The sequence below is a fragment of the Molossus molossus genome, unplaced genomic scaffold, assembly GCF_014108415.1.
Source record: "Molossus molossus isolate mMolMol1 unplaced genomic scaffold, mMolMol1.p scaffold_m16_p_1, whole genome shotgun sequence".
In the NCBI taxonomy this organism is placed as follows: domain Eukaryota; kingdom Metazoa; phylum Chordata; class Mammalia; order Chiroptera; family Molossidae; genus Molossus; species Molossus molossus.
Genome location: NW_023425344.1, coordinates 90,071,104 through 90,097,406, shown reverse-complemented (window position 1 = coordinate 90,097,406; position 26,303 = coordinate 90,071,104). Strand labels below are relative to the sequence as shown.

At 41.8% G+C, this 26,303-nt stretch overlaps 1 protein-coding gene across 1 annotated transcript in view; it reads left to right on the top strand.

Annotated features, from left to right (window-relative positions):
* LOC118623913 (la-related protein 4B-like) overlaps positions 1 to 25,949 on the top strand; it is a 64,287-nt gene extending 38,338 nt beyond the window's left edge. Inside the window, exons 8-18 of the mRNA XM_036251735.1 lie at positions 1,788 to 1,891; positions 3,961 to 4,071; positions 5,056 to 5,109; positions 5,193 to 5,402; positions 7,918 to 8,024; positions 8,532 to 8,783; positions 14,242 to 14,287; positions 18,040 to 18,201; positions 21,125 to 21,249; positions 21,332 to 21,431; positions 22,498 to 25,949. Coding sequence (XP_036107628.1) covers positions 1,788 to 1,891; positions 3,961 to 4,071; positions 5,056 to 5,109; positions 5,193 to 5,402; positions 7,918 to 8,024; positions 8,532 to 8,783; positions 14,242 to 14,287; positions 18,040 to 18,201; positions 21,125 to 21,249; positions 21,332 to 21,431; positions 22,498 to 22,770 — 1,544 coding nt within the window. The 3' untranslated portion in view covers positions 22,771 to 25,949. The remainder of the gene's footprint in view (positions 1 to 1,787; positions 1,892 to 3,960; positions 4,072 to 5,055; positions 5,110 to 5,192; positions 5,403 to 7,917; positions 8,025 to 8,531; positions 8,784 to 14,241; positions 14,288 to 18,039; positions 18,202 to 21,124; positions 21,250 to 21,331; positions 21,432 to 22,497) is intronic.
* The last annotated feature ends 354 nt before the right edge of the window (positions 25,950 to 26,303 follow it).

Genomic DNA, 26,303 nt, shown 5'->3' with positions numbered 1-26,303 from the left:
GAGGATATTTTTCCATTGATTTTTTCAGATAGAGTGGGAGGGGAAGAGGAGAGAGAGAGAGAAACATCGATGTGAGAGAGACACATTGATTGGTTGCCTCTTGCACAACCCCAACGAAGGCTGGGGACCAAACGCTCCCTTGACCAGAATCAAACCCACCACTCTTTGGTCTGTGGGCCTAACCTCCAACCTCTGAGCCAGACTAGCCAGGGCTATTTATTTATTTTTTGAGAACCACTTTACCAAGGTATAATTGACATACAGTGAACTGTGCATATTTAAAGTATGCAGTTGGATGAGTTTGGACATATGTATGCATCAGTGAAACCTTCACTGTGATTAAGATTACACATTCACCACTGCTCAAAGTATCCTTGTGCCCTTTGTAACATTTTCGTCTGTCCCCTCCTACCCAGGATGACTTCAGTGGGAATTAGTTTTATATTAAATGTATGATATGTTGGATTTTTTAAAAAATGGGATTATTTTTCATTATAAAAATTTACTTTTTATAATACGGTTTACAAGTACTGGGTGAATAATTTTTATAGTCTCCCTCCTCAGGAGTGCTCTACTGAGCAGCTCTGATGGGTGTCCTTGACAAAGAACATAGTGTGGTGTATGCCCCCCACCCCACCCAAATATTTCTAAATGATGGGACATCACCAAGTGTAAAATAAAGTCCCATTTCTGTGAGTTACTGCCGTGACTTTTCATCTGACTGTTATGCAAATTGTTTACATATTCTCCCTGGCTTATTTGTACTGTGAACAGTCAGTGAAGGTTTGTGTGTGTGTGTGTGCATTTGCTTAACAGTAGTAGGAAAAGATGAACATCTTTACAAACACATAGTTGGATTTTTTAAATTTACAAATCCTGTATTTTCTGTTCTTAGGCAAATGTCTTAAGATCATTAAATTATTGAAACAGATAATGAAGAAACTGGCAAACATAATCCATGAAGTTTGAATTCTGAAAACAATACCACTGTTTCTTGAGATAATGTTATGCTTTCCAGTGTTGGGTTTTCTTTGAAAGTTCACTTAGACCAGGAACTGATTTTATGTATCAGTTGAGTTTGGTTCTACCTGACCAACTTGTAAAGCCCAGCAGCTTTCTTAATCTAAAAACTCTTTATTTCTTGTGAAGTCAACATAAAAAGTCATAATAAGACAGAAAATTATTTTGTTTCGGCGGCTTATACAAATGAAAAGTCATTAGCCCTGAATTGTAATTGTTAGTTATTTGAGTTGTTTATAACCTTTGTTTCATAGTGTTACATTTATAATAGCTCTTACAGGTCTTTTAAAATTCTCGTGTTCTATAGTGTTGAGAAATGTAATATGCAAGATTAGTTTAAAACTTTTTGCTAGTTTGCCCTGGCCGGTTTCACTCAGCGGTTGGCCCGCAGTCCAGAGAGACCTGGTTCCCGCTACGGGCACGTACCTTAGTTGCAGTTTGTCCCCAGCCCTGGTTGGGGTCTTGTGGTTGGCAGCCAGTCGATGTGTCTCTTTCACATCGATGTTTCTCTCTTTCTCTCTCTCTCTCTTCCCTCTTCCCTCCTCTCTTTCTCCCACTTTATCTGAAGATAAATGCAAAAATGTCCTCGGGTGAGGATAAAAACAAAACAAAACAAAACAAAAAAACTTTTTGTTAGTTTGCAATTGTATACATGTTTCTTGATTGTGTTTAGTTACATCGTGTATATATATTATATCATGACAGAATGTAAATCATTGGTTTTTTAAAATATTTTGTTTTACCATTCATTTTTCTTCTCTTTATAGCTTTACCTTTAGTCCAAGTGGATGAGAAGGGAGAAAAAGTAAGGCCAAATCAGAATCGTTGCATAGTAATATTACGTGAAATCTCTGAATCCACCCCTGTAGAAGTAAGTCATTTTTCCTCAGAAGGCTACTTGGAAGTTTTTTTTGTGGGTTTTTTGTTTAATTCTGTGTTTCTCTGGAGCGTGTATTTTAGAGAATGCATACGCACAGTAATACTTTATTCCTAGGATTTATACACTGATAGTTACAATGTGATTCATATGTGAGAGTGTTTCTCATACTTTTTTGGTCTTAGAATCCACTACACACTTTACATTTTAAAATAATAGTCAATGGTGATTTCGGTATTTAGAAATTAAAAGAAAAGGTTTAAATATTTAAATATTTATTTAAAGTAATAATAATAAACCCACAAGTTAAGATAAAGAACAAAACTTTTAAAAACAAATATTTTCATGATGAGGGACATTGTGAAGAGTGTAATGAACACCAGAGTAGCATGTGCTTCATTTGAGCTGATAGGCCTGCATCAGTGCAGATGTTGTCATAGTAAAAAGTCAAAGACATCTTTTATTTATTTACTTATTTTTTGTTAATCCTTACTGGAGGATATTTTTTTCACTGATTTTTAGAGAGAGAGTGGGAGGGGGAGAGAAACATCAAAACATCGATGCGAAAGACACATATTGATTGTTTGCCTCTCAGACACTCCCTGACCAGGGCCAGGGATTGAATCTGCAACCCAGGTACGTGCCCTTGACTGGAATTGAACCTGAGACCCTCTGGTGTGTGGGCCAGTACTCTAACCACTGAACTACACCGACCAGGGCCAAAGGCATTTTTTATGTAAATGGAGTTTGGAGATCATAATTTGAGAACTTCTAACTTAGGCAGTAATTTTAGGAAGCCACAGTATTTGATAGTTTGAGTAATCAAAAGTAATCTGTTGCAGAATTGCTATAAAATCTGTGACTTGTCCAAATGTTTAAAGTGAGTTGCGCTGTATAGTCAACTGACAGTTGTGTCTTGAGAGAATGAAGAAAAGTCTTCCTGTAGAGCTTGTAATTTTTTTTTGATTGATTTGATTTTTCTCATTGTAAGTCACATTTTTCTTTCTTTCTTTTAAAAAAAATTTTTTTTTTTGCTTACCTGGTAAACTTTGAATGGATGCCAGGCATCTTGGACTGTAATATTTTGTAGTCCTTCCTCTGAATATTCTTGAGCTTTGTTTTGAGGTTCATTTGACTGACTTGGAAGCACTTTGGTCCTTAGGGGTGTTTGGTAGGTGGGAGCAAAGCTTCTTTTCCTATAGACTTGATTTCCCTATTCTGACTGAGGCAGGGCCCTCTGTGTGCCCTGAAAAGGGCCCTGGAGGGGCAGGGCTGGGTTAGGGTGTGCTGTACTTTGCTCACCCTCCTAGCACGGTGGCGTGGAAACTCCAGGTGTGAGCTGGGTTCTCCCGATCTCACCTGTGCTGAACGGCCTGAGGTCCACTGTGTGAAAACTTATTTTATGTATTTTGTCTTTTTTTTTCCTCACCCGAGGACATTTTTCCATTTTTTGTACAGATAGAGTGGGAGGGAGAGAGAGGAAGAGAGAGAGAGAGAGAGAGAGAGAGAGAGAGAGAGAGAGAGAGAAACATCGACGTGAAAGGGACACATTGAGTGGCTGCCACCCGCACGACCAACCAGGGCTGGGGACAAACTGCAACTGAGGTACACGCCCTTAGCGCGAACCGAACCTGGGTCTCTCTGGACCTCAGGCCGATGCTCTAACCACTGAGCCAAACTGGCCAGGGCTGTCTTTTGTTTTTAATTGTTTCATGTGGAAGGATAAGTCTAGCTACTCTTGGCTGAAAGCAAAAGTCCAGCTAATTTTTAAATTTCTCAAAATCAGCCCCCCACCCCACCTACTGGTAAAATGATGTAATATTTTCACATTAATTTAGCTTACTGGTATCTTGGGGATAGAGAAAGCTGTCAGTAAGTTGTGGACTTACTTTCCTGTGGCAATGGGACCCTAATCCTGGAAGCACACTGAACTCCTGAGCTGTTTTGAAGGAGCTTTACTGGATATCAGTATGTTAGACTCTAAGGATCTGTCTTGAGAGTATGCATCCTTTTTATTTGGTGCATGGTTGAAAATTAATTTCTAACCTTTCTATTTCCCATAGGAAGTAGAAGCACTATTTAAAGGAGATAATTTACCAAAATTTATAAACTGTGAATTTGCCTATAATGATAATTGGTTTATTACATTTGAAACAGAAGCTGATGCACAACAGGTAAGCTCCTTGTCCTCAAGAAGTATAGAGTTTACCAGTACTTAACAATTAGTACATAGTGGAGTTAAATTTGGGCATTGAGATTACTTATTACATTGTGGGATTAAGTTTTAATATAAAGTGCAGAGGAAATCAAGTTGTAGAAACTTAAATAGGTGTGTATTTGTGTAGACAGTTTTTGTAGCGGTATGAAAAGCATGTGACATTATAGTCTAAGGACATGTAAGACAAACAACAATTAGTTCTGTTCTAGTATCTGGGCAGTGAAAAGTTTTAATAATTGGCAAATGTTTTGGGAAATTTAAACCTGACTTTATTTTTCACTCAGCATCACGTGTGTTACAAGGTACTTGAAAGGGCACCAAGGCTCTGGGAGGCGACACAGGAGTTAAGATGGTCTCCCTGCCCTTAAAGGAAGACTTTTTTTGGGAAACAGTAGCATGCGTAAATGAAGCTTGCAGAATATTCAGTGTTAAATGGTATGAATGTAAGAGGTTCAGAGGAGAGAAATGATCATCTGAAAAATGGGCTTTAATTAGATTGGGAGGAGGACTAGGAGGATCAGGTAGCAAGTGGATCAGAGTTTTCAGTGTTATGGAGTGGGATTTGGAGAAGGAGGACTTTGGAATATTGCAATCCTAGTCTTTTCCTTTCCCAAACTGTAATCCCAGTTTCAAATTGGGGTTATTACTAGGAAATCGGCTCTTGTTGTTTCCCCTAGGTCAGGATTCTTAGCCTGTGGTATCTGTTAATATTTACAAAATGTATATAGATGGTGTCTATGAGAATTTGGGGTAGATTTCATAGATCTTATCAGGTTGTTGTTTTTTAAAGGCATCTGTGGCCCAAAGAAGGTTAAGAATCACAGTTCTAGCTCTTGTCCACTGTATTTTAACTATATAATTCCTTATTTGAGGTATTAATTGTTAGTTCATCTTATTTGTAAGATTGACACAATGGTATTTTGGATGATTTTATCCTCAGGCTTACAAATATCTGCGAGAAGAAGTAAAAACGTTTCAAGGAAAACCAATTAAGGTAAGCAAGACTACTGGTTATACTTTATTTGTAAATCAATATTCTGAAGTATTCTAATATACACTTACTATATTTTTACACAGGCACGGATTAAAGCAAAGGCAATAGCTATAAACACATTTTTGCCAAAGAATGGATTTAGGCCCCTGGATATGAGTCTTTACACGCAGCACCGTTACACAGCATCCTTTTACTTACCTCCCATCTACAGCCCCCAGCAGCAGTTCCCTCTGTATAGCCTGATTGCTCCCCAGACATGGTCAACAACACACAGCTATCTCGATCCACCCTTGGTGAGTCCTGTCTTGTCCTATTGCTTATGTAACAGAAAGTTGTATTGTGGACACTGCACTAGATGCTTTGAAGGATAAAGATCTTTGTCTGATAAGTGAACCACATACGGTTCTATAGTGGGTTTTAAATTTAATTGGGAGGTAAATAAGGAGCCACGTGCATTAAAAAACACTGTACTTCAAACATTGTACTCTCAGCCCTCCTGTCTAGCATTTCCTTTCCTAAGTGTAAGAAAATGTATCCTTAGTAAAACAAATGTGATGCAGGCTCGGGGTGGGTAGCACAGAAGCTGTAAGCATGGGTTAGGGTGGTGGGGGATGTCTTTAAGGAGAACAGTGTTCTCATAGGCTTCTAACAGGTGAGGACAAGTAGAAGACATGCCGTCTTATAAGCTTTACTTCTCACACCAGCCCTATAGTTGGTTGATGTGATTAATTTTTACATGTTTTGGCCTCCGTTAAGGCCTGTGCTTGGAATCCATAGATTTGTAATAGATCCTGACCTTTTCTCCAGCTCTGTTGGTGCAGATGTTAGAAAGATAGAGTAGGCCCTGGGCATGAGTTTGATGCAGTGGACATGTCAGGCCTAATCTACAGCAGGAAAATAAGTAGTTATTTGGCTTCTGCCTGGGAGGTGAGGTGGATTGATTGGATGGGAATTTTGCATCGGGTTGCTAGCAGATTTTGTTGGAACCATCGCAATAGAAGCAAGGTAGAGTGAGTGGAAGGTTGTGGTCAAAATCAAGTTCAAAATTTCAAGGATATGGCTGTGTACCACATCAGGTAAAGTTGAGATGATTCATCAGCTGTGTGGGTAATGAAGGATGTGAGCCAGGCCCCATCATGTGGGGACGTCACCTGAGGCTCTTGTTACCACTGATTAATGGGTATAAAGTGGGTAGTAACTGAAAAGGGTGAGCCTGAGAGAAGGAGCGTTGACTCAGATGGATGGCAGATGCCTGTAATGCACTAGAATGTAAAGATACATGTCCACAAAAGAACAGTCTGGAAAAGACCAGTATGTCAAGCAAGTGATTATTGCAAAAATTCATAGACAGAATTCTGTAAAACTTATACTTAGGGGTTTCTCAGGTATTATGTCATCATCCAAGTGGAGCGTATCAGAAGGGCTGAAAGGAAAGGAAGGTGCGTGACATGCACTGAGGTGCCTGGGGTGGTTGTGACGTGGCAGATGTTTCAGAGCTAAGGCATAGCTGAGATGGGGACTGGGTAGATGAGGTTGGTAAGCTCTATATGCACAGGTTCTTAAATGTGTCTTGAGGTGTGTGGACTGCATCTGTGGTGTGTGGGACATGAGAAGGACAGATGGGGAGAGAGACAAATTAGGAGACGTCTTCATGGGTGCAGTGCTCCTCAAGTCTAGAACCACTCAGTGAAAGATGGTAGCAGACAAGTGCTAACATGCAAAGTTGTGTCTGGCTCTTTTAAGTGAATCCTAATGGTAAGAAAAGGTACTACTTTTTTGAAGTATTTATTACATTCTGTACAAGTGTACTGATAGCCATATAGTTAATATATCATGGGAGAATTATAAAAGGAAAAAGTCTGTAAACTCTTACGTTGAATAATTTCTCCAAAAGAAGCCAATACCGTGCTTGTGCTGTTTAGTTCTTGAATTAGGTTGCTGTTTTAGTTTCTCTAGTCATGCATATCTCTGTCCAGAGTAGGGTGCTTTGGGACCCTAGGTCAGTTGTCCGGCCATTTGGGATGGTTCCTGGTCTACTATGTGAGGCTCTTTGCTTGCTGTAAAACACACTGCAGTTTTTAGAAGAAGTGAAGAGATGATGCTTATTAATTCTTAGCAAGTTATATTAAATTATTGTGTTAGCAACTAGTTTATTTTTAATCTTTTGAGCAAAATTAGTCAAATACCAGAATTCTACATGTAAAAGCGCATACATGTAATGATTCCTTTTGATGGGTCTTGTGAAAAACAATAGTTAGAATCTAGTTCTGGGGTGATTGACATATTTCTAAAGACTCTAACTCCCATATTGTGCAGTTCCTCATTAGTACATTGGGGGTTCTAACAAAATTTTAAGTCTGTTTCTCTCCCCCCGGTTTTGAGGAATTATGTTAAAGTCTTTGGGAATAAGGAGGAATTGCTGACTTCTTAATCAGTCTGGAGGTGGTGTTACAGTACATTAGGTTGAGCACTTCTTGGACTCTCTAGACAAGCATGTGAGGTCTTAGCAGGCTTCTTGTCAGTTTCTATTTCTTGTCAGTTTCCATGTGTGGGAAAACGCTTCCTTTAGGCTTGCTGGAAGGATCATCTGAAACAGCCCTAGAAAAGGTCTTAGCCCCAGCCAGACTTTTGGCCATTAACAGTAATTTTATACAATGCTCTTCCTAAACCCACGAATATTTTAAGAATAAAATGGAACATAGTCTCCTTGACACATCGAGAAATGATTTGGGTTACCATAAGAGGCAGTGTGAACTAACTTGAAATCTGGTTATGGCTTGCTGACTTGTTTGTTTTTAATGAATCTAGGTAACTCCATTTCCAAATACTGGATTTATAAATGGATTTACGTCTCCAACCTTCAAACCTGCAGCATCTCCTCTGACTTCACTCAGACAGTACCCTCCGAGAAGCAGGCAAGTTTCGTGAGTGACTAACATGCCGTTTTTCCAGTTTGTAATAAGTGGTCATTGCCATACTATATGCTTTAAAAGCAAAGCAAAACAAAATGTGTTAAACCTTGGTCGTTCTCACCATGTGCATGAGTCCTGCTTAAGTAAAAAGGCTGTTCCTAACGATCGCTAATGATATACTTGACCACTAGTAATGTTCATCTGAGATAAAACTACCTGAAGCATAGAATTACCCAAAGTGATGCTCTAGTGCCTGCATACAGGGGTTCTCTTCAGACAAAGTCTGGGGCAGCTTGCAGTTCTGTGTGCCTGCTTTTCATTTGGAAATTGACACTGTAGTCACAGGGTTGCACTCTCAGCACTATCAGACATATCATGTGATAACTATTCTTACATTTTAATATTTTTTCTAAATAACACATTTTACCTTAGACATTCCTGTGTGATCATGCTCATTTCACCATGCTGTGATCATTCATGACTGAGCCTTTGCAAATATTTTATTTGCAGGAATCCTAGTAAATCCCATCTGCGTCACGCCATTCCTAGTGCAGATAGAGGACCTGGGCTGTTAGAAAGTCCATCGATATTTAACTTCACCGCGGATCGGTTAATTAACGGTGTGCGGAGCCCACAAACAAGGCAGACAGGCCAACCTAGAACCCGCATACAGAACCCTCCAGCTTATGCCAAGAGAGATGCAGGAACCGGGCGGGTGGAGCAGAGCAGTCTCGAATCCTCTCCTGGCTTAGGTAGAGGCAGGTAAGTTACTCAGAATTGCGGTTGGATGGATACTGTATACTTATAAACTATTAATATTTTTAAATTCCATTAATTGAAATATGTTTTTTATAATCATTTTCAAATACATCACAGAAAATCAAATTGAAAGCTGTAACCATCAAAGTTTTATGTAGTTACTCAGAGGGGTTACTTTTATAGTAGAGAGTTAACTGGTCTGATCTTTGTTGTAATATGAACTATGCATGGAATAGGACCATGTTAGATTACAGTCATTATTTGTGGAGATGTTTGAGCAGGATAGATACCAGACTCCGTAATCTGTGAGTCTCTAGCCTCCTCCCATTCCCCACCTGTAGAGAGGGTCCACATCTTCTGTTTCAGCTTTGCTCCTTTTCTAGCCAGCAGGATCACACAGTAGACAGATAATGAGTTGTGTAGCCAGGCAGACAAAGAGTTTAAATTTCATTAGTAGTAAATTTATTTATAAACAAAAGTTGTTATGGTTAAGTGGCTGCCTGTTGGTCACATCACATATAGAGATTTCTCTCCCTGGGTGTTCATCTGGTAATGTTGGTCCCACAATGTCTGTGGTTATTATCTGGATCGTTACTACGTCATAACAGTGGGCTGTGTCCACTCTCTTTTCCTCTTTTCTTTGCTGCTGCTTGCTGCCTTGCCTTCTGCTATTTGTACTCCATTAGAGAGGTGAGATTAAAATGGTGGGAGTGAGTCCTAAGCATGTGTTGTGTTCAGTCACTGCCCTCCTGCCCAGGGTTGACAGATTGAAGCTGGCTTTATCCAGTTTGTTCTGTCAGTGGTTTATTCGATATGGGCTGTCAGGAAGGAAATCCCCTCTGACAGATAACTAGCTCAGCCTGCCTAAGTTTTCTTTTTAAGTACTTTTAAAATGTTAGATGATGAATGTATTTCTAAGTGTTTCATACAACATGTATAGCACAGTGTCTGACTTGCAGAGATTCCAGTAACATTGGTTCCTCTTACTGACTCAGTATGTGCTTCCAGTGTAGTTTTGGGGTGGGAGGGGCCAGAGTCAGTCCATTGTATTCATGATGATTAATCTACATGGCCAGGCCTTGGAGGGATTGTAGGATAAAGTTAGAATGGCTGAAGACAGCATGCTTCAGGAGAACTGTCATGGGACTTTATATCATCAATAAATTTGATATAAAGTTGGTTCAGTAGGTATTGGAGGGCTGAAAGGCAGAGGGGGGGTCACTGAAGAAATGCAGACTTCAGGAAGCAGCTGCTACCCATAGGGCCAGGGGGACATTGGGAGCATTTGGGTTTATCAGATTGAGAGGCTTAGAGCAGGACTTGTGGAACTGAGGCCAGACCCTAAGGAAGGGCTGTACCTGCTTTGCTGCTAGAGGAACAGTGCAGAAAAGTGCTACCAGGAAAACAGGTTCCCAGGTCCTCCTGTCACTTCTCCATCTTTCTCTAGCATTTCCTGTTGAGAAAAGCTCCTGGCAATGGAAAGACAGGGCCTGGGGAACACCTGCCCAACGTTACATGGGAGGGTAAAGGGTCCACCTGAAGCTGAGAAGCATCTGGTTGACCAGTGCTACCCAACCCTGGCCACATGGATATGTATAATCCTCCCACAGCACTTGAACTTCCAAACTACAGCAGTGATGAGTTAATGCCTTTGCCCAACAAATGGAGACTCCCACATAAATCGTCTGTACCCTGAGGACTGCGATTACCACTAGCAAGACATCAGGAGAGAAAAGAATTGAGCTGACATGAAGCAGTGTACATGATACACAAGGAAAATCCGGTCAGGAAGCCCTGGTTAATACTGATAGGTGGCTCCTTCTTTCTTCATCATATTTCCTTTGTCTCCAGACAAGGCTTTGGGAGCTCAGGGCTCTTCAGCTGGAGGGTGAACCTGCAGAATCTGAGCCACAGTGGCTATGCCCCTACCAGCACTCCTCTTTTTCTGGTTTTTATTTTGTTATTAACATAATGTGTTGGGCCTAAGGAACAGTGCGAGGCACCCCAGAGAATTTCACACATGGTTTTCCAACCCCCTTTGTAGTAGCAGCCTGCAGAGCAGCCACCCCATCAGGGTCAGTGGCAGGAAGAACCACAGCTGAGCACACACTATCTCAGTTATATTGCCTGGTGAGAGCATTCTGCTCTGGGGATCAAGACAGCCAAACCACTGGAATTCAAAGTTATAGGTACAGGAAACAGAAATTGTACTGGTAGAATATTGGGTGTGCTCTGTGATGTGCTGCCATGGCTCAAGTTCTGATCATGTACAAAACATATGCTGCATCTCCTTGCCCTACTCTGAGGGTGCTGCTGGCCCCTAGCCTTGCAGCTATCTTCACTCAGCCAGTCTATTCCCCAGAGTGGGTCGCATAGTACTTCTGTTGTTGTGAAATGGGCTTCTGGGCATGGGTACCATGGGGTGAAGGCGGTATTTCTTTAGGTCCACGGGCTGGTGCTGATGGGGCAGAAGTGCTGACCTCCTCCAGGATAGGACAGTGCCAGCACCACTAACGTGGTGATAAAACAGTTGGTCTTAGCACTGGGGGCCCAAGTGTGACTACTGTGCACCTGGGTTGACCAGGAAGAGGCTGGCTGGTCACCACCTCTTTTCTCCTGGCTGTCAGGGGTCTTTTCTAAAGTGGATGACTTCAACACAGATGCCTTCATGCTGTTCTTTCCACAAGATCCCCAAGGTCCTCTATCACCAGACTTTGAGTCTTGGTCTTTGTGGGTATGTCATCCAGCCAGATCCTTAGCTCCCCTTTTCAAGAACCAGTGTAAAAGCTGTACTTTCCTCTATTTCTTTAACTAGACACAGTGAATAATAAGTATTTTGCTTGGAGTTCTGCCCTCTGGGGTGATCTCCCTGCACCCTAGCTTTTGGAGGTGTTCCTGATTGTGGTGCAATGCTGAGGCAGTCTGACACTGCATGGCCATTGATAATCCAGGTCTGGAACTCATCCTACATTGTCTCTGTCAGACATATTATGTGTTATGTGCTGAGGGACTCCCCATGAGGCTATAGGTGTGGATTGAGAGCAAGAGGGTGATGCACAGGACTGGAGCCCTGGCTTTGATGGCTGTTTCTGTTTTTGGTGGGTGCTGATGTTTTGTTTGTGCCTGTCTCCATGGCTTAGTGTCCTGTTATGATGGGTGGCTCAAGTCTGTGGTCACTGATGTCTACAGTCAGGCATTTAGGTTCTACTAGGAGCCATTTGAAAGCCAGGAGCTATTTCTGGAATTGATTCTGAAGCAGAGTTTGTGTTTTTACCCTAGAATTGTAGAGGTTTGCACTGTGCTTCTGGAGGGGTGAACCAGAGGCACCACGCATGTCCTACTTGGCACAGTTGAGGATTCTAAGCTCATTATTCTAATTAGGCCATTCATGCAAGGCTGCTTACAGATTTTCTATATAATAAAGGAATTAGTCAAGATTATTTTTAAACTCCTTTCCAACTTATATAATACAAGGCCCCCAGGGAGCCTTCACATTTATTTATTTATTGAAATGACAAAGAGTTAAGTAAATAGAAATGAAATTATGAATTGGAATAATGTGTGAATTGTTAGGCCACAAAGCCCATCCAGGACAGTGAAAGTGTTTTAGTATTTTCAGGGCCTGCTGTGGTCACTGGTTATGCGCTGCATTGCGTGGCCCAGCTCTGCTGCCTGTGGAGTCTGGGTTTGAGTTGTAGATGTCTAGAATGCTGTACATGCTGCCAGTCTCTGGGTAGGGCCATTACTTGAGGTTTAGAAATGCTTGTGTGTTTGTTAGTGAAGGGAGGTCATTGACTTGGCATTCTAAAGGCTTGGGGGGGTGGGTTGGAGGGCAGCGAGAGCTGACCAGCTATTGGGGTTTTGTACTTTTGATTATAAATTCGTACATTTTATCACCATCCTCTAACAGTTCACCTGTGTAGGTCAGTGTCAGATTTTACACATCCTGTCATTCCAACTTGAATTGATGTTCAAATATTCATTTCATAACAAAAATTTGAAATAGCCACTAGGAATATTCTTTCAATATTTGTATTTACCTATCTAGACATCATTTTTAGTCCTTTACTATATAGTTTTTGTTTTGTGTATACTTCTTAAGGTTGACATTTAGAATCAAAAGTCATTGTAAAAGATTACAGTCATAAAGATTATGTGTGCTGTCCGGCTGGTGTGGCTCAGTGTTTGAGCGTTGACCCATACACCAAGAGGTTGCCAGTTCGATTCCCAGTCAGGGTACATGCCCAGGTTGTGGGCCCGATCCCCAGTGGGGGGCACGCAGGAGGCGGCCAGTCTCTTATCAGTGTTTCTATCTTTCTCTTCCTTTCCCCTTCTCTCTCTCTCTCAAAAAAAAAAATCAATAAAAAATATTTTTAAAAAAGATTATGTGTGATTTTACATGTGCCCAATGAAAAATGTTCCAAGTGGGAGTGTCAGAGAGATGCAAATTAAAACTACAATGAGCCCCCAGCTGGTGTGGCTCAGTTGGTTGAGTGTCATCCTGTGCACTGAAAGGTTGTCAGTTCTATTTCTGATTGAGGCACATGCCCAAGTTGTAGACTAAATCCCTGGTAGGGGGCATGCAGTGGGTAGCCCTGATAGGATGTTCTGTTCTCGCATCGATGTCTGTTTATTTCTCCCACCCCTCTCTAAAATCAATTAAAAAAAAAACTACATCAAAGTATCACCTCACACCTGCCAGAATGGCTACTGTCAATAAATCAACAAATAACAAGTGCTGGCAAGCATGTGGTAAAAAGGGAACCCTAGTGCACTGTTGGTGGGAATGCAGAATGATGCAACCACTGTGAAATTTCTTCAAAAAATAAAAAATGGAACTGCCTTCTGAACCAGTGATCCCACTTCTGGGCCTATATCCTAAGAATCCTGAAACATCAATCAGAAAGAATATATGCACCCCTATGTTCATAGCAGTGTTATTTACAATAGCCAAGAACTGGAAACAGCCCAAGTATCCATCAGTAGATGAGTGGATAAAAAAGCTGTGGTACATTTACACAGTGGAATACTATGTGGCCATAAAAAAGAAGGATCTCTTACCCTTTGTGACAGCATGGATGGACCTGGAGACTATTTTGCTAAGCAAAATAAGTCAGTCAGAGAAAGAGAAATACTATATAATCTTGCTAATATGTGGAATCTAATGAACAAAATAAACTGATGAACAAAATAGAACCAGAGGCATGGATACATGGAACAGACAGACAGTTGTCAAAAGGGAGTGGAGTGGGGGGAACTGAATAAAAGAAGGAAAATACATTAGCCAAAGAACATATATGCATAGCCCATGGACACAGAAAACAATGTGGTGAAGGCCAGCGGAGAGCTGAGTTGAGGTGGGCAAGCGGTGGAAATGGAGGGGTCCTGTGTAATAGTGTCAACAACAAAAAAGTTCCAAGTGGGAGGGAAATTAACAGACTTTTGCTTTCCTCTCCTCTAGGAAAAATTCTTTTGGTTACCGGAAGAAAAGGGAGGAGAAGTTTACAGTGAGTACATTAAGCTTGTGTCATTTTTGTAAGACATTTAAATCCAATGTATATTAAGCAAGCATGAGCTGTGTAATTATAATTAAATGAATAAAGGTTAAGTGTCATAGGAGTATTTTAAAAGAAATTTTCTTTTAATGTGATACACATTAAGTGATAGCTGATATATATATATATTTTTTTATCCTCACTTGAGGACACTTTCCCATCTTTTGTTCAGATAGAGTGGGAGGGAGAGAGGAAGAGAGAGAGAGAGAGAAGCATTGACATGAAAGTTACATATTGAGTGGCTGCCACCCGTACAATTAACCAAGGCCAGGGACAAGCCACAACCGAGGTACATGCTTGTAGCGGGAACTGAACCCGGGTCTCTCTGGACGGCAGGCCGAAGCTCTAACCGCTGAGCGCGATAGAGGATATTTTTGATGCTCTAATGGGGAGAAGGTGGTGGCTAGTTTTCTGAGGTGTATTGCATGGTGCCCATGGTGCCATGTGTGCATTAGTTGTGCAGTAGGTACAGCCAGGAACATACTATGCACATGATGTAGTTGATCTACAGGTATCTGCACGAGTCTTTGCTGTGTGGTTAACCACACAATATAATTTAAAATAACTGGGCTCATTAGGTTTGGCAAGCAGAATAAACTTTTCCCATGTGGGAAATACTTCATCAGTCTTTTTCCTTCAAAACCTCATGCCCACTATGCAGAAGGCATTGTTGCCTCAGCTGTAACTTATGGTGGTGGGTTAATGTGAGTGGTAGGCATGTTGGGGGAGGTGGGTCTTGTCTTCTTGGGTGATGACAGTTTGACTTATGCATAGTTCTTTGCTGAGCTTTGATGAGAGCTGCTGTGGTGCTTTTCCACACAAAGTGGTAGAGAACATTCTGGCAGTACTTGGGAAGACATGAAGGATGTTTCATGGACTTGCAGGTATAGAATAAATTTCATACTTGGAGAACTGGCAAAGATGAGAAAATTCTTGGTCCAGCCCCCTGAGCCATCAAGTATGTGCTTTCCCATTGCAGAAAATGTATTTTATTTGTCTGGACCTGAGAAAGTACAAATTAGTTGTAACTTCATAATTCTGTATTATTGGTTGATCTAGTCTAGTGTTTAGTGAACTCTTTGATAAGGCGGTTTATATTGGCTGATTCTAGTTGGAATGAATGATTTCTGTAATGTTTGGACTAAGAAGACTACCATCTGAATCTCTTCAGAGCCTAGTTATCTTACATGAGTTACTCCCATTGCTCACTGACTTCATCACCTAAAAGGGTGAAATTTTTTCTCATTCCCATTTCTGTTTCATTTTGTTTCGCGTTCCTGATTCATATGTTCATACTTGGGAACCACTTAGAAGTTCAGGTGTGTGACACAGTTATACTTATTGCGTACCGCATAGAAATCTCTAAGACGTACATCAGGGACTGCACGTTTTTGGGCAAGCTGCACGTTAGGTTCTGAGCTGCACTCATTTGAACCAGCAGATATCCATTCCCTAGCTACTTGAAGAATATAGAATGGTGTGCTGTTTTTCGAACTTCGACCCTCAGGGCAAAGAGTCACAAATACAATAATTGTATATTACCCTGAGTTTCAAAAACTGAAATAGCTAATGCAAGTGCAAACCCGAGTTAACTCGTGTGCAGTCCACAACGTTTGGGCAGGAAAACACGAGTTAACTCGTGAGCGGTCAAAAATGTGTTAAAGAGAGTGCACCTGTGTCCTGGCTGGTTTGGCTCAGCGGTTAGAGTGTTGACCTGTGGACTGAAGGGTCCCAGATTTGATTCCAGTCAAGGTAATGTACCTAGGTTGCAGGTTTGATCCCTGGTCTTGGTCGGGATTGTGCGAGAGGCAGCCATTCGAGGTCTCTCTCACATCGATGTTTCTCTCTCGCTTGCTCTCTCCCTCCCTCTCACTCTCTTTAAAAATCAATGGAAAAATATCCTCGGGTGAGAACAAAAAAAAAGAGAAAGTGCACCTGTTGTTGCACTGGGACATGGACATTCTGACTTCAGAAACCTTAGAGACATAACAAATGAGTGAGCATTGGCCCAACCAAGCCCATGGGACCAGGGCAACGTTCATACCTCACCTAAAGCCCATCCGATCCTAAAAAATGTTAAACACTGCCTTCAGGATCAAACCTCATCTGCAGGTTGCTATCATTTTTTAGCTCTTATATCTGGGCAGTTGTTGCTTGCCTTTTTTGTCCCTAAAAATCGAGATTTAATAAATTTTTGTGACGTCTTTCTCCTTAGAAATGCTTATCTTTTGAAAACATGAAGATGTATAAAATCAAACCTCTGAAAACTGCTTTGAGAGCATGGTGTCTATGCATAACATTCTATGTTTGCTGAGTTACAGAGATCATAATGCCTGCTGTTAGTAAGTGCAAGCTGCACTCTGAGGGCTCGTGACTGAGCAGAGTGAGACTCAACTCAGCACCTGCCCCAGAATGAAGGAAAGAGGTTGGCAGGCTGCCCAGAGGAGGCACAGGATTGATGCCACCTCAGGTCCATATCATCCTTAACCTGCTCTCATTTGAGTTCTAACAGATTTTCTCCAGATTCTACTTCTGGAGGGAATGATCTTCCTGTTGGTATAAGTTTCTGGGAAGTTTCTGCCCTTCCAAGTTAAGTGAGCCCCATGAGTGCATTGCGTCCACTCAAAGAGGCTAACATTAAACAATAATACTACCTAAGTAGAAACTTCATTTCCCCTTTCTGTTCCTTATTGCATTTAGCCAAGGACCTGAACTTCCTACAAAATGACTTCTCGCTTATTGAAATAGGTTGATTATAGTTTTTCAATAAAATTATATCACTGCCCTTTTTCTGAGATGTGGGGCTTATGATTTACACTTAGATGTTATTCTGCTGAGTTTACTTTCTTGAAGTCAGGAATGTAATAATTTCTTATCTAATACCATGTTTTTACATAGTAATTTAAATTTATGTAGTGTTTCTGTAAGTTAATTTGCAGATAGCTGAACACCCCCCCCCCCCCCCCTATTTTTTTGGTTAAACCATTTTTCCCCCAGTGGAAATATATAAAATTGCATACATAAGTTGTAGAGAGTTGGAAGAGTGACCTTCTTTGGTTTATTTTCTTTTACTGTTTTCTTTATGACTTAGATTCCACACTAGTTTAGTTTAGTTTAGTTCAGTTTATTTTGGTATGTGTCCCTAGCGGGAACCAAACCTGGGACTCTCTGGTCCGCAGGCCGACGCTCCAATCGCCGAGCCAAACTAGCCAGGGCTCCACACTATTTTATAATGACACAAAGTTTGTCTGGAAATGAATAGGTTAATGTCTAGACTTGGGCTACTCTGATTTTTGACAGTTGGATTCAGTTGTTCTATAGCGTCTTCCTTGTCCATAGCTATCACTTTGCTGCTTACTTGTGTCCAGCTAGTCTTTGTCAGCTAACCATACCAGGAGCCACAGGGCCTTGGTCATAGAGAAGCAGCTCCGCACAGCGTGTGGGATTGTGCCCAGCAGCAGCCTTGAGGGCTCAGTTGTACAGCCCTGCTCTTGATGATGGAAGTTGCCTACTAAGTGACTTTTGACCTACTAAGTGATCTTTGATTGGGTGACAAAGTGTTGTTGTGGTCAGATTGTTTGTTTTTCCAGACAGCTGTGGAAATAAAAAAATTAGAGAACAGATTATTGCCTTACTCTTCTGCTGTGTTTCTTAGTACCATACTGTCTACACTTGTGCGACTTTGTGGTATTGTTCTCTTTCAGAGGAGTCAGACCCAATCTCCAACGCCACCAAAACCCCCATCCCCGAGCTTCGAATTGGGGCTGTCTAACTTCCCCCCGCTGCCTGGGGCAGCAGGCCACTTGAAGACTGATGACTTGTTTGACAACAGGCTGTCTAGCTTGCTACTAGGATCAAAGGAAAGGGTAAGATACATGTCACAAGCCTAATGGTTGCTAACATTTACTGAGCACTGACTTCCTGCCAGGTTCTGATTTTGAGTGGTAGGATCTGAGTTGAACCCAGGACTGGAGCCTTTTAGTTCCAGTATGGCAAGGTTCAGAGGAGAAGCCTGTGACGTGGCATGTAGTACAGATGCTTTCTCTCACCCAGAGAAACTCAGATTGCATTTTTTAAAAATATGTGTTTATTGATGTTTTTTGAGAGAGAGAAAAAAACACCACTGTGAGAGAGAAATATCGATCGGCTGCCTCCTGCATGCCCCACACTGGGGATTGAGCCTGAAACCTGGGCATGTGCCCTGACCGAAATTGAACTGGGACCTCTCAGTCAGTCCATGGGACATGCTCAATCCACTGAGCCACGCCAGCTGGGCTCAGATAGCATTTTTATTGTTGCTATTCAGGACCTGCTTTTATTTTACAAGTCAGAAGAATAAAAAAGAAAAACCTGAATTATACCAGAAGTAATATAATTTTTGGTAAACTGCATGAATAACAAGAAGCTTGAAATAACTTTAATACTAGTGGCTTTTGGTGAGCTCTGTAGGCTCCAGACTAGCTACTTTCACGCCTCCGTGATTATGGTCCCAGGAATCAGCTTGAGTTACTAAAGTCCCTGGGGATTCCAGTGCTCCTCTGAGATCTGCTATAGTTAATGAGGTACAGAGAGATTGTGCGGCTACCAGAAGTAATGCCTCTGTGTCCAATGGAAATTCACTCCCTGCCACCCCCAGAAGTCAGGAATCAGAACCTCCTGGCCTCTGGATTAGGGAAGGCTGCATACAGACTGTCCATACTTAGGGCCACCATGAAGCCCCTTAGTCACCAAGCTGAGGCTTACATGGGATTTATAGCCAGTTTTCAATCCTCTTTATGCTGGTATGTGGTCACTGCTGCTGATTTTAACCTTCGAGGCAATAATAAAACAATCACATATTAAAGTTGTCATGTTTTGTGCATTATTCTAAACTTTTAAACAGTAATTTCTAAGTGCCTCATAGAACGAAGTACATTTTAATGATTGTGAGTTCTTGTTTTCACATTAACTTTACTCCCCTCAGTAGTAGGCAGAATAAGCTGGCCTATATCTACTACTACCTTTTTTTTGTTTTTAATGTTTTTATTGATTATTTAGAGAGAGAAGAAGGGAGAGAGAGATAGAAACATTGATGTGAGAAAGAAACATCCATTAGCTGCCTCCTGCATGCCCCCCTCACTGGGGATCGAGCCCACAACCTGGGCATGTGCCCTGACTGGGGATCGAACTGGGATGTCTCAGTCCATGGGACGATGCTCAGTCTACTGAGTCACACTGGTAGGGCTCTACTACCACTTCTTATATTTGAGTTTCTGTGTAAAATTTCTTTGGAAGAAAGAATTGCTACTTTTAAAAAGTCAGAGCCTGCCCTGACCAGGGTGGCTTAGCGATTAGAGCATCAGCCCGTGTACCAAAGGGCCACGGGTTTGATTCTGGGTCAAGGGCACATACCTGGGTTACAGGTTTGATCCCTGACCCCAGTCAGGGAGCGTGTGGGAAGCAACTAATCAATGTGTCTCTCACGTTGATGTTTCTCTCCCCCACCCCCTGTCCCCTCTCCTCTTCTCTTCCCCTCTCTCTACTCCCCCTCCCTTTCACTCTCTCTAAAAAAAAAATAAAAAATGGAAAAAATATCCTCAGGTGAAGATTAATCAAAAAAATGTCAAAACCTGATTTCATGGCCAGGTGAGAGCCTATGTCCCTGCTTCTTGGGTGTGCATCTACAATAGCTTTATCTGTCTCCACAGCACTTGAGTTTTGGACCTGGCAGGGAGGGGACTTAGTAGCTGTGCAGGGTCCGGAGGGAGACCTTAGAGACTTGAGGTGCTAGTCACGCCCTGACTCCTCACGTTCCAGCATGTCAGGATCAAACAGATCCTGGGTAACTGCACTTTTCCAAAAAGGAGGCATTTTCCCTTCCCACATCTTTACTAACCTTGATCACAGAGTTGTAAAAGATCAATGGTTCTTGGGGAGGCCACACATCTCTGGTCACCCCTGCAGGGGGCAGAGGGGTATAGATTGTGCTGTTCCATTCATCTCCCTCAGCACTTTTCTGTTCAGTTTACTCTGGACCTTTTGTCTGCTTTGAAAAGTAAAATTTTAAGAAATGTCTTTTTACACTTAATCTCACTTCCAGTTATTTACTCTCCTGCCTTTCTTATTAATTACATATCATAAAGAAGACGATGTGTATGAGCTGTCACTGTGCACAGGGTGTGGGTGGTGGTAATGGCTGGAGTAAGAATGTCTGGTGTCAGGTCTTTGCCTCTTGATTGTGGCTGAATAACTTAAAAGTTCTGAGTTCAGTTTCTTCCCCTGTTAAATTGGGAGAGTTAACACATCACTTCTTGGGATTGTTTGTGAATTCAGTTGGGGATAATGGTTAGCACCTGCCACTCACTTCAGACCACTCCAAATTATGTTGATATAGAGGTGTTGGCGTTTTTGGTTTTTGTTGGTTTCATTGAATTATGCCAGGAATTCCACATTTAATAGATAACTGTATGTGTTACATACCAGGATGTGCTAGGAACCAGAAATGTTGCAGATGAACAGGTGTTTTTGATATTTGTTCATTTGGGAAAACAAGCTTGCAGATAATATGGTAGAAGCACAGAAGAGATTCCAAGACTATGACTGAGTTGCTGGGAGGACAGACTTGGTCTCTGTTTCCTTTTCTGGCTGCCCACAAAACATGACAGCACCCACCTGGTGCCACAGGAGGAAGGCAGGCCGCCTTCTGAGTCATTTGGGCTGGTTCCCCAGTTAGTGTATTGTTGATTATTGTGAGACATGTGACCTATGCTTCTCTTTCTGACTGTAAACTCTGACTCCAATGGTTTTCAGAGCCTTAGCGCAGACTCGGGCGTGAGCACTCTTCCTGCAGCGACCCCCAGAGAACCCCCTGGGCCAGCTCCCTGCACCCTGTCCGTGGCCCATGAGCGCACCCCTTCCCCCGCCCACCTGCCTGAGTAAGTACCATTCTGCTGCCTCTTCCTGACCCACTGGGATTGCTGTTATGTGGGACTCACGTGTTGGGTGGCCTTTTCACAGGGACCCCAAGGTGGTGGAGAAGCCAAGGGAAGCCCCAAGTGCAGACAGACTTACTTCCACCACTGCCAGTAAATCGGTGCAGGTGAACGGCACCACAACGGTAGGTGCCAGGGGCACATGGCGGGAGGAAATCAGCTCATTGTCAGCACAGCCTGAATTTAATGGGCTTTTACTGCTGTGTGCGGTGTGCTTCCTGTGCAGATATCTTGGTTATGTGCTAATGATTTCTGCTGTTTGGTTCTTGTCCCCACTGCCTTGGCCTCTCTATTTCAGTGTCAGTTGAGCGAGGTTGTCCTTTTGAGTAGTCACAAGATGCCGGCTCCTGTTCCCAGTAGGATACATGCTTATTCTGAGCATGGCTGTTACTCATAGGTACTGAGAACATGGAGGCACCGAGCTCTGCCCACCACCCCCTGCTTGCCCCTTGTTCCCTTCCCTCAAGGTGGAGCCATCCTATTCTGTTCTGATTTATGTTTCTTCATTTTGATCTTGGTGAGCTTTTGTCATTTAGATTGAGGAGTTAAACCTTTACAGTGTACTAGTTTGACTCTTTAAAGAAAAAAATTTTAGGTTAAAATGATTTTTAACAAATGATTTATAGAGGTCAAATAGTTTTAGCTTGTTCTCTTGTCAATTAGCCTTAACACTTCCACTTACCTGAAAACCCTTCCAACTTTTTTCCAAAGTTTTTAACTGTCTTCCCTTCCTGAACCCATACCACCAGCCCTCTGTAGTTAGAATGAATGCAGAAAATTTTAAAGATGATTTTGAAGTTCATTCAAGCTGGGCTGCACTATGCTGCGTGGTGGTATGTTTGGAGGAAGCAGGGGCAGAGAAAGTTGGTGCTGCTCCTGTCTTCATGGGGCATGTGGCTCAAGAATGCTTCAAGTTGGAAGTTCAATCAGCCCTTTACACATCAGTGCCTTTCCTAGTTTTACCCATTTTTACAAGGTATTTCTAGAGTTTCTTGGAGGAACAGTTGTGCTGCTGGGGAAACTAACTATATTGTTGAAATTTATGGAGTCTTTAAAAATAAAAATAATTTTGAATGTGGGAATTTGGTTATAGTTGAAAAGGTTTTTTACTTTAAGAGAACAGTATTTTTACCTGTTACCCCTGGAGACTTCATGTTGTCCTTGTAATCCCAGAGCTGTGTCTTTTCCCAGGAACTGCGAAAACCCAGCTACGCCGAGATTTGCCAGAGGACAAGTAGAGAGCCTTCGTCCTCCCCATTGCCACCCCCAAAAGAACAAAAGCCAAATGCTGTTGGTTGTGGGAAGGAAGAAAAGAAGCTTACGGAGAGAGAGCTCCCTGCCCCCAAGTCCAACGCAGGACCACCCAGGGACCAGAGGAGGCCACCAGGCCGCCGGCCCTCACCCCCGCCTGCAGGAAAGCGATCACACAGAGAACAGAGCTCCCCTCCCAGGTCCCCTCAGTGAGCACCGAGGTCAGGGAGGGCTGTGAGGAACTGAGGTCACCACAACTAAGCACTGTCCCACTCGGTACCGAGAATGAGCCGCTGGTTAGGAGCTTGCAGTGTAGACGAGGCCCGTGAGATGCCTGCAAGTTATTTTTCTTCTGAGTCGGATGTTCCCCCCTCTTGAAAAAAAATCTATTTTTCAGGATTTAATTAATATAAACCTTATTTTAGGTTGGTGCTTAACTGGAGGTGATGCATAAGTCTGATTTTTTTTCAGGATAGAAAAAATGCATTTATCGTAACAAATTGATAATTTTTTATTAAGCCTCCATGTGGCTATGAATGCAAGCTATAAATAGTGAGTTTTTCTAAATTAAGCGGAATTGTGCTACTTTATTTTTTAAAATAACTGGTTAGCAAGTGCATATTTCTAAGGATGTTAGACTGATATAGGCAAAGCTAAGGACAGTGGGTTGAGGGCATGAGGCAATGCTGTGGGTGAAGCCTAGAGGAAAGATGGGTCAGATGGTACCACACACTGGCCTGGACTGTGTACTCATTCAGAATCCTAACAAGTGATACTAGCTTTTTGTAAAAAGTACAGTCCATTTTTTTATTTACTGGGCAGAACGAACCTGCAGAGAGCCCCTGAGAGCCTAAAACTTTGAGTTTTGATGCACTGTAAGCAAGTAACCAGCTCCTCACTCTAGTCTCAGTGGCTGTTATGTAAGATAAATTCAAAGCACATTGTGAATAGAACTTAAATGAAAACATAAACTTTGTTGCCCACTGACATGTTACCATGACATTGTACCCTAGTGTTGTTTTGTTCCCATGAGCTGGTGGGAAGGCTGGGAGCCCATGTGGCTCCGGAGTCTCCCATACGTTAGCCAGCTGGCTTCCATGGGCGGCTCCCTGTACCTCCACATCGGCACACGGACTGGACGTTACTTAATCGTGGGAGAATGTGTTTGTGGTGCCCGGTGGTGGAGGATAAGAATTCCCGCTCACTTTACCTCCAAGATGAGGGTCTCACCTGATTCCCTTCTGGAAGTGCTGCACTCTGAACCCGCATGCACTAAGCTAGCAGTTTATAATAAAGTTAAATATAAATTATTTTCTTTTAAAATGCCTAAATTTTTTCTTTAAGTATTCTAAGCAGCAGACATTAAAATAAGAGTATTTCCTGCTAACTGTAACCATACAAGTTTATTCCACAAAATATTATTTAACAAGACTGAGGGTTTTTTTAAAAAATTATTTCCATCCAATATTTAAAGACTTGAATTTTATTTAAACTTGAAAATGACTTTGCCTTAACTTTTGTATAAGACAGCGTAGAGTTCCTGGAGACCGGCCCCTGGGTTGGCGTGAGTGGATCGCAGTTACTCAGTGATGTGGGATCTACTGGCGCTAGTTTTACTGAGTAAGTGTACTGGAGTGCGAGAACTAGCCGTCATGTTTGTAATATACCTTCAAGATCTTACACAGTTGATCTTTTTCAGATTGTTGAAAATCCTGTAAATGCAAATAGTCGATACTGTATTAAATATGTGCACTTGGGAGTGTGTGCTTTGCTTGTACAGTTGTAAATAATCAGAACATATTAAAAAGGTACCCTAAAGAGAAAAATCTGATACAAATTATTGATATATTATAAATGTTGCTATTGAGCTGGATGTAGATAAACTAAATGTTGTGGTTTTGAATATTATTTTAAATTGTTGAGGTTTTTCTTCCCTCTTAAACTGGTGTGTTGAGCTGATTCTGCCTCTCTGCTACTGCAAAGGGATGTGGACAGTCTCATGAAAGCCTTTGGATGTGTCCATGCTCTTCCTAAAAGTATGTAAATATGTGCTAATCATAGCTGGTGTGAAAGGGTTTTTGAAGTGTAATGTAGAAAGCGGAAACTGGCAGTATCTTCAAGGGAAGTGAAAAATAATCTACTACTGAAAATCACAAATAGCCCAGCATGATTTACCTTGCTGGAAGATGGCACCCTCCTCAGAGCAACCAGCATCATTTATACACCTAGAAGTACACCACAGTGCTAATATTATGCAAATGCCTGTAAAAGGAACATGGAAATTGTTTCTTTGTGGTTGTCAGATAGCTGATGAAAAATAAAAATAAGTGACCTCTTAGGCCCAAACTAATGAGTCCTATAAAGAGATTTGGAAAGGCAAGCTCCAAGCTTAGGAATTCCTTAGTGTTATGGTTTTTGCTGGAGGAGGGAGCCAGGGTCATCCCTGGATCATATAATGACAGCCTTTCTTTCTCTGAGGTGGAGCCTGCTGGAGCTCTCTGCTATAGCTGGTGGGTGCAGAGCTCAGGATGAAGGTGGTCCTGACTGCAGCAGGCCAGTCACTGGGTGTGGTGAGGCGTGCACTGCAGCGACTACACCACAGCCACAGTCTGTGGTATCAAGAGTTGAAAGGTTGCTCTGACGGATTTTTATAACATCCTTTTTAATTAAGCAAAGATGATATGCCAAATAGCTGTATGTACAATGTCTAGAAACCACCTTTCTGATAGTATTCTTGAGATTTCCTACTCACAGAAAAGAATGGGAGTTTGCCACAACAGGAAGCTGTGATGCAGATGGCAGCTGTCACACAGCTAGTAGTATATGGCTTGTACATTTAAAAAAAATGTAACTCCTTGTTTTTCCCCAGCAATATTTTGAGGTGCAGAATCAGAGATACAGCGATCACAAATGACATTTTAATTTGTACAATTGTATGATGATGAATGATACTTTGGAAAAATAATAATCTGGCCCTGTTTCTCCAGATATGAATTTCAAGTATTGTAGTTGCTTCTTAAAGACTTAGTGTCATGATGTTTCTGATCAGGCCCTCCTGTAGTCTCATCACCAGCATCACTAGCTGTAGTCAGGAACACTGCAGGTTATGTTTCTCACGAGGTCAGCAGGTGAGGAGGGTGTGAGCTCTCGGTAGGGGTTACACAGAAAGCAGCAGACAATCGAAGACTGAAGGAGAGCCAACAGCTGCCAGTTCATAAAATGGGAGTGTAATGTGGAAGCTTTCTGGAGGGTTTTTGTTTTTGTTCTATTCTTTTCATTAAGACTGGAATCAAGCTTACGTGTAACTATTGGTAATTTAAGTTTCCTTTTGTGTCATTCAGTGTAAAACTGTCTAATTTGAAAAAAATGTAGGTTATGAAAAATAAAGATTTAGGCACTGTTCAGTTTTTCTTTTGATTTTTTTTTTTTAAATTAAAATATTCTTTAAGAATGTACCTTTTTAAAAATAACTTTTTGTGTATTCCCATCTGTGTACTTGAGAATGAAATACGAGTTTCCTCCAACTTGTGTTTGAATTATAAAGACTTCTTAGCACACATGTGAGTTACCTGCAACATGAAGGCTCTTCCCAGTCGGCTTAATGTTTTAAGGTATTCAGAGCGAGTATTAAAATAAAGTATTCATGAGGAAACTGTTCATTAAACCCAAAATTTACCACAAAAGCAAATAGTCCTATGCCAGGATCTTTTGTTTCTTGTGTTAAAAAGCCATGATTTCATGAAGTG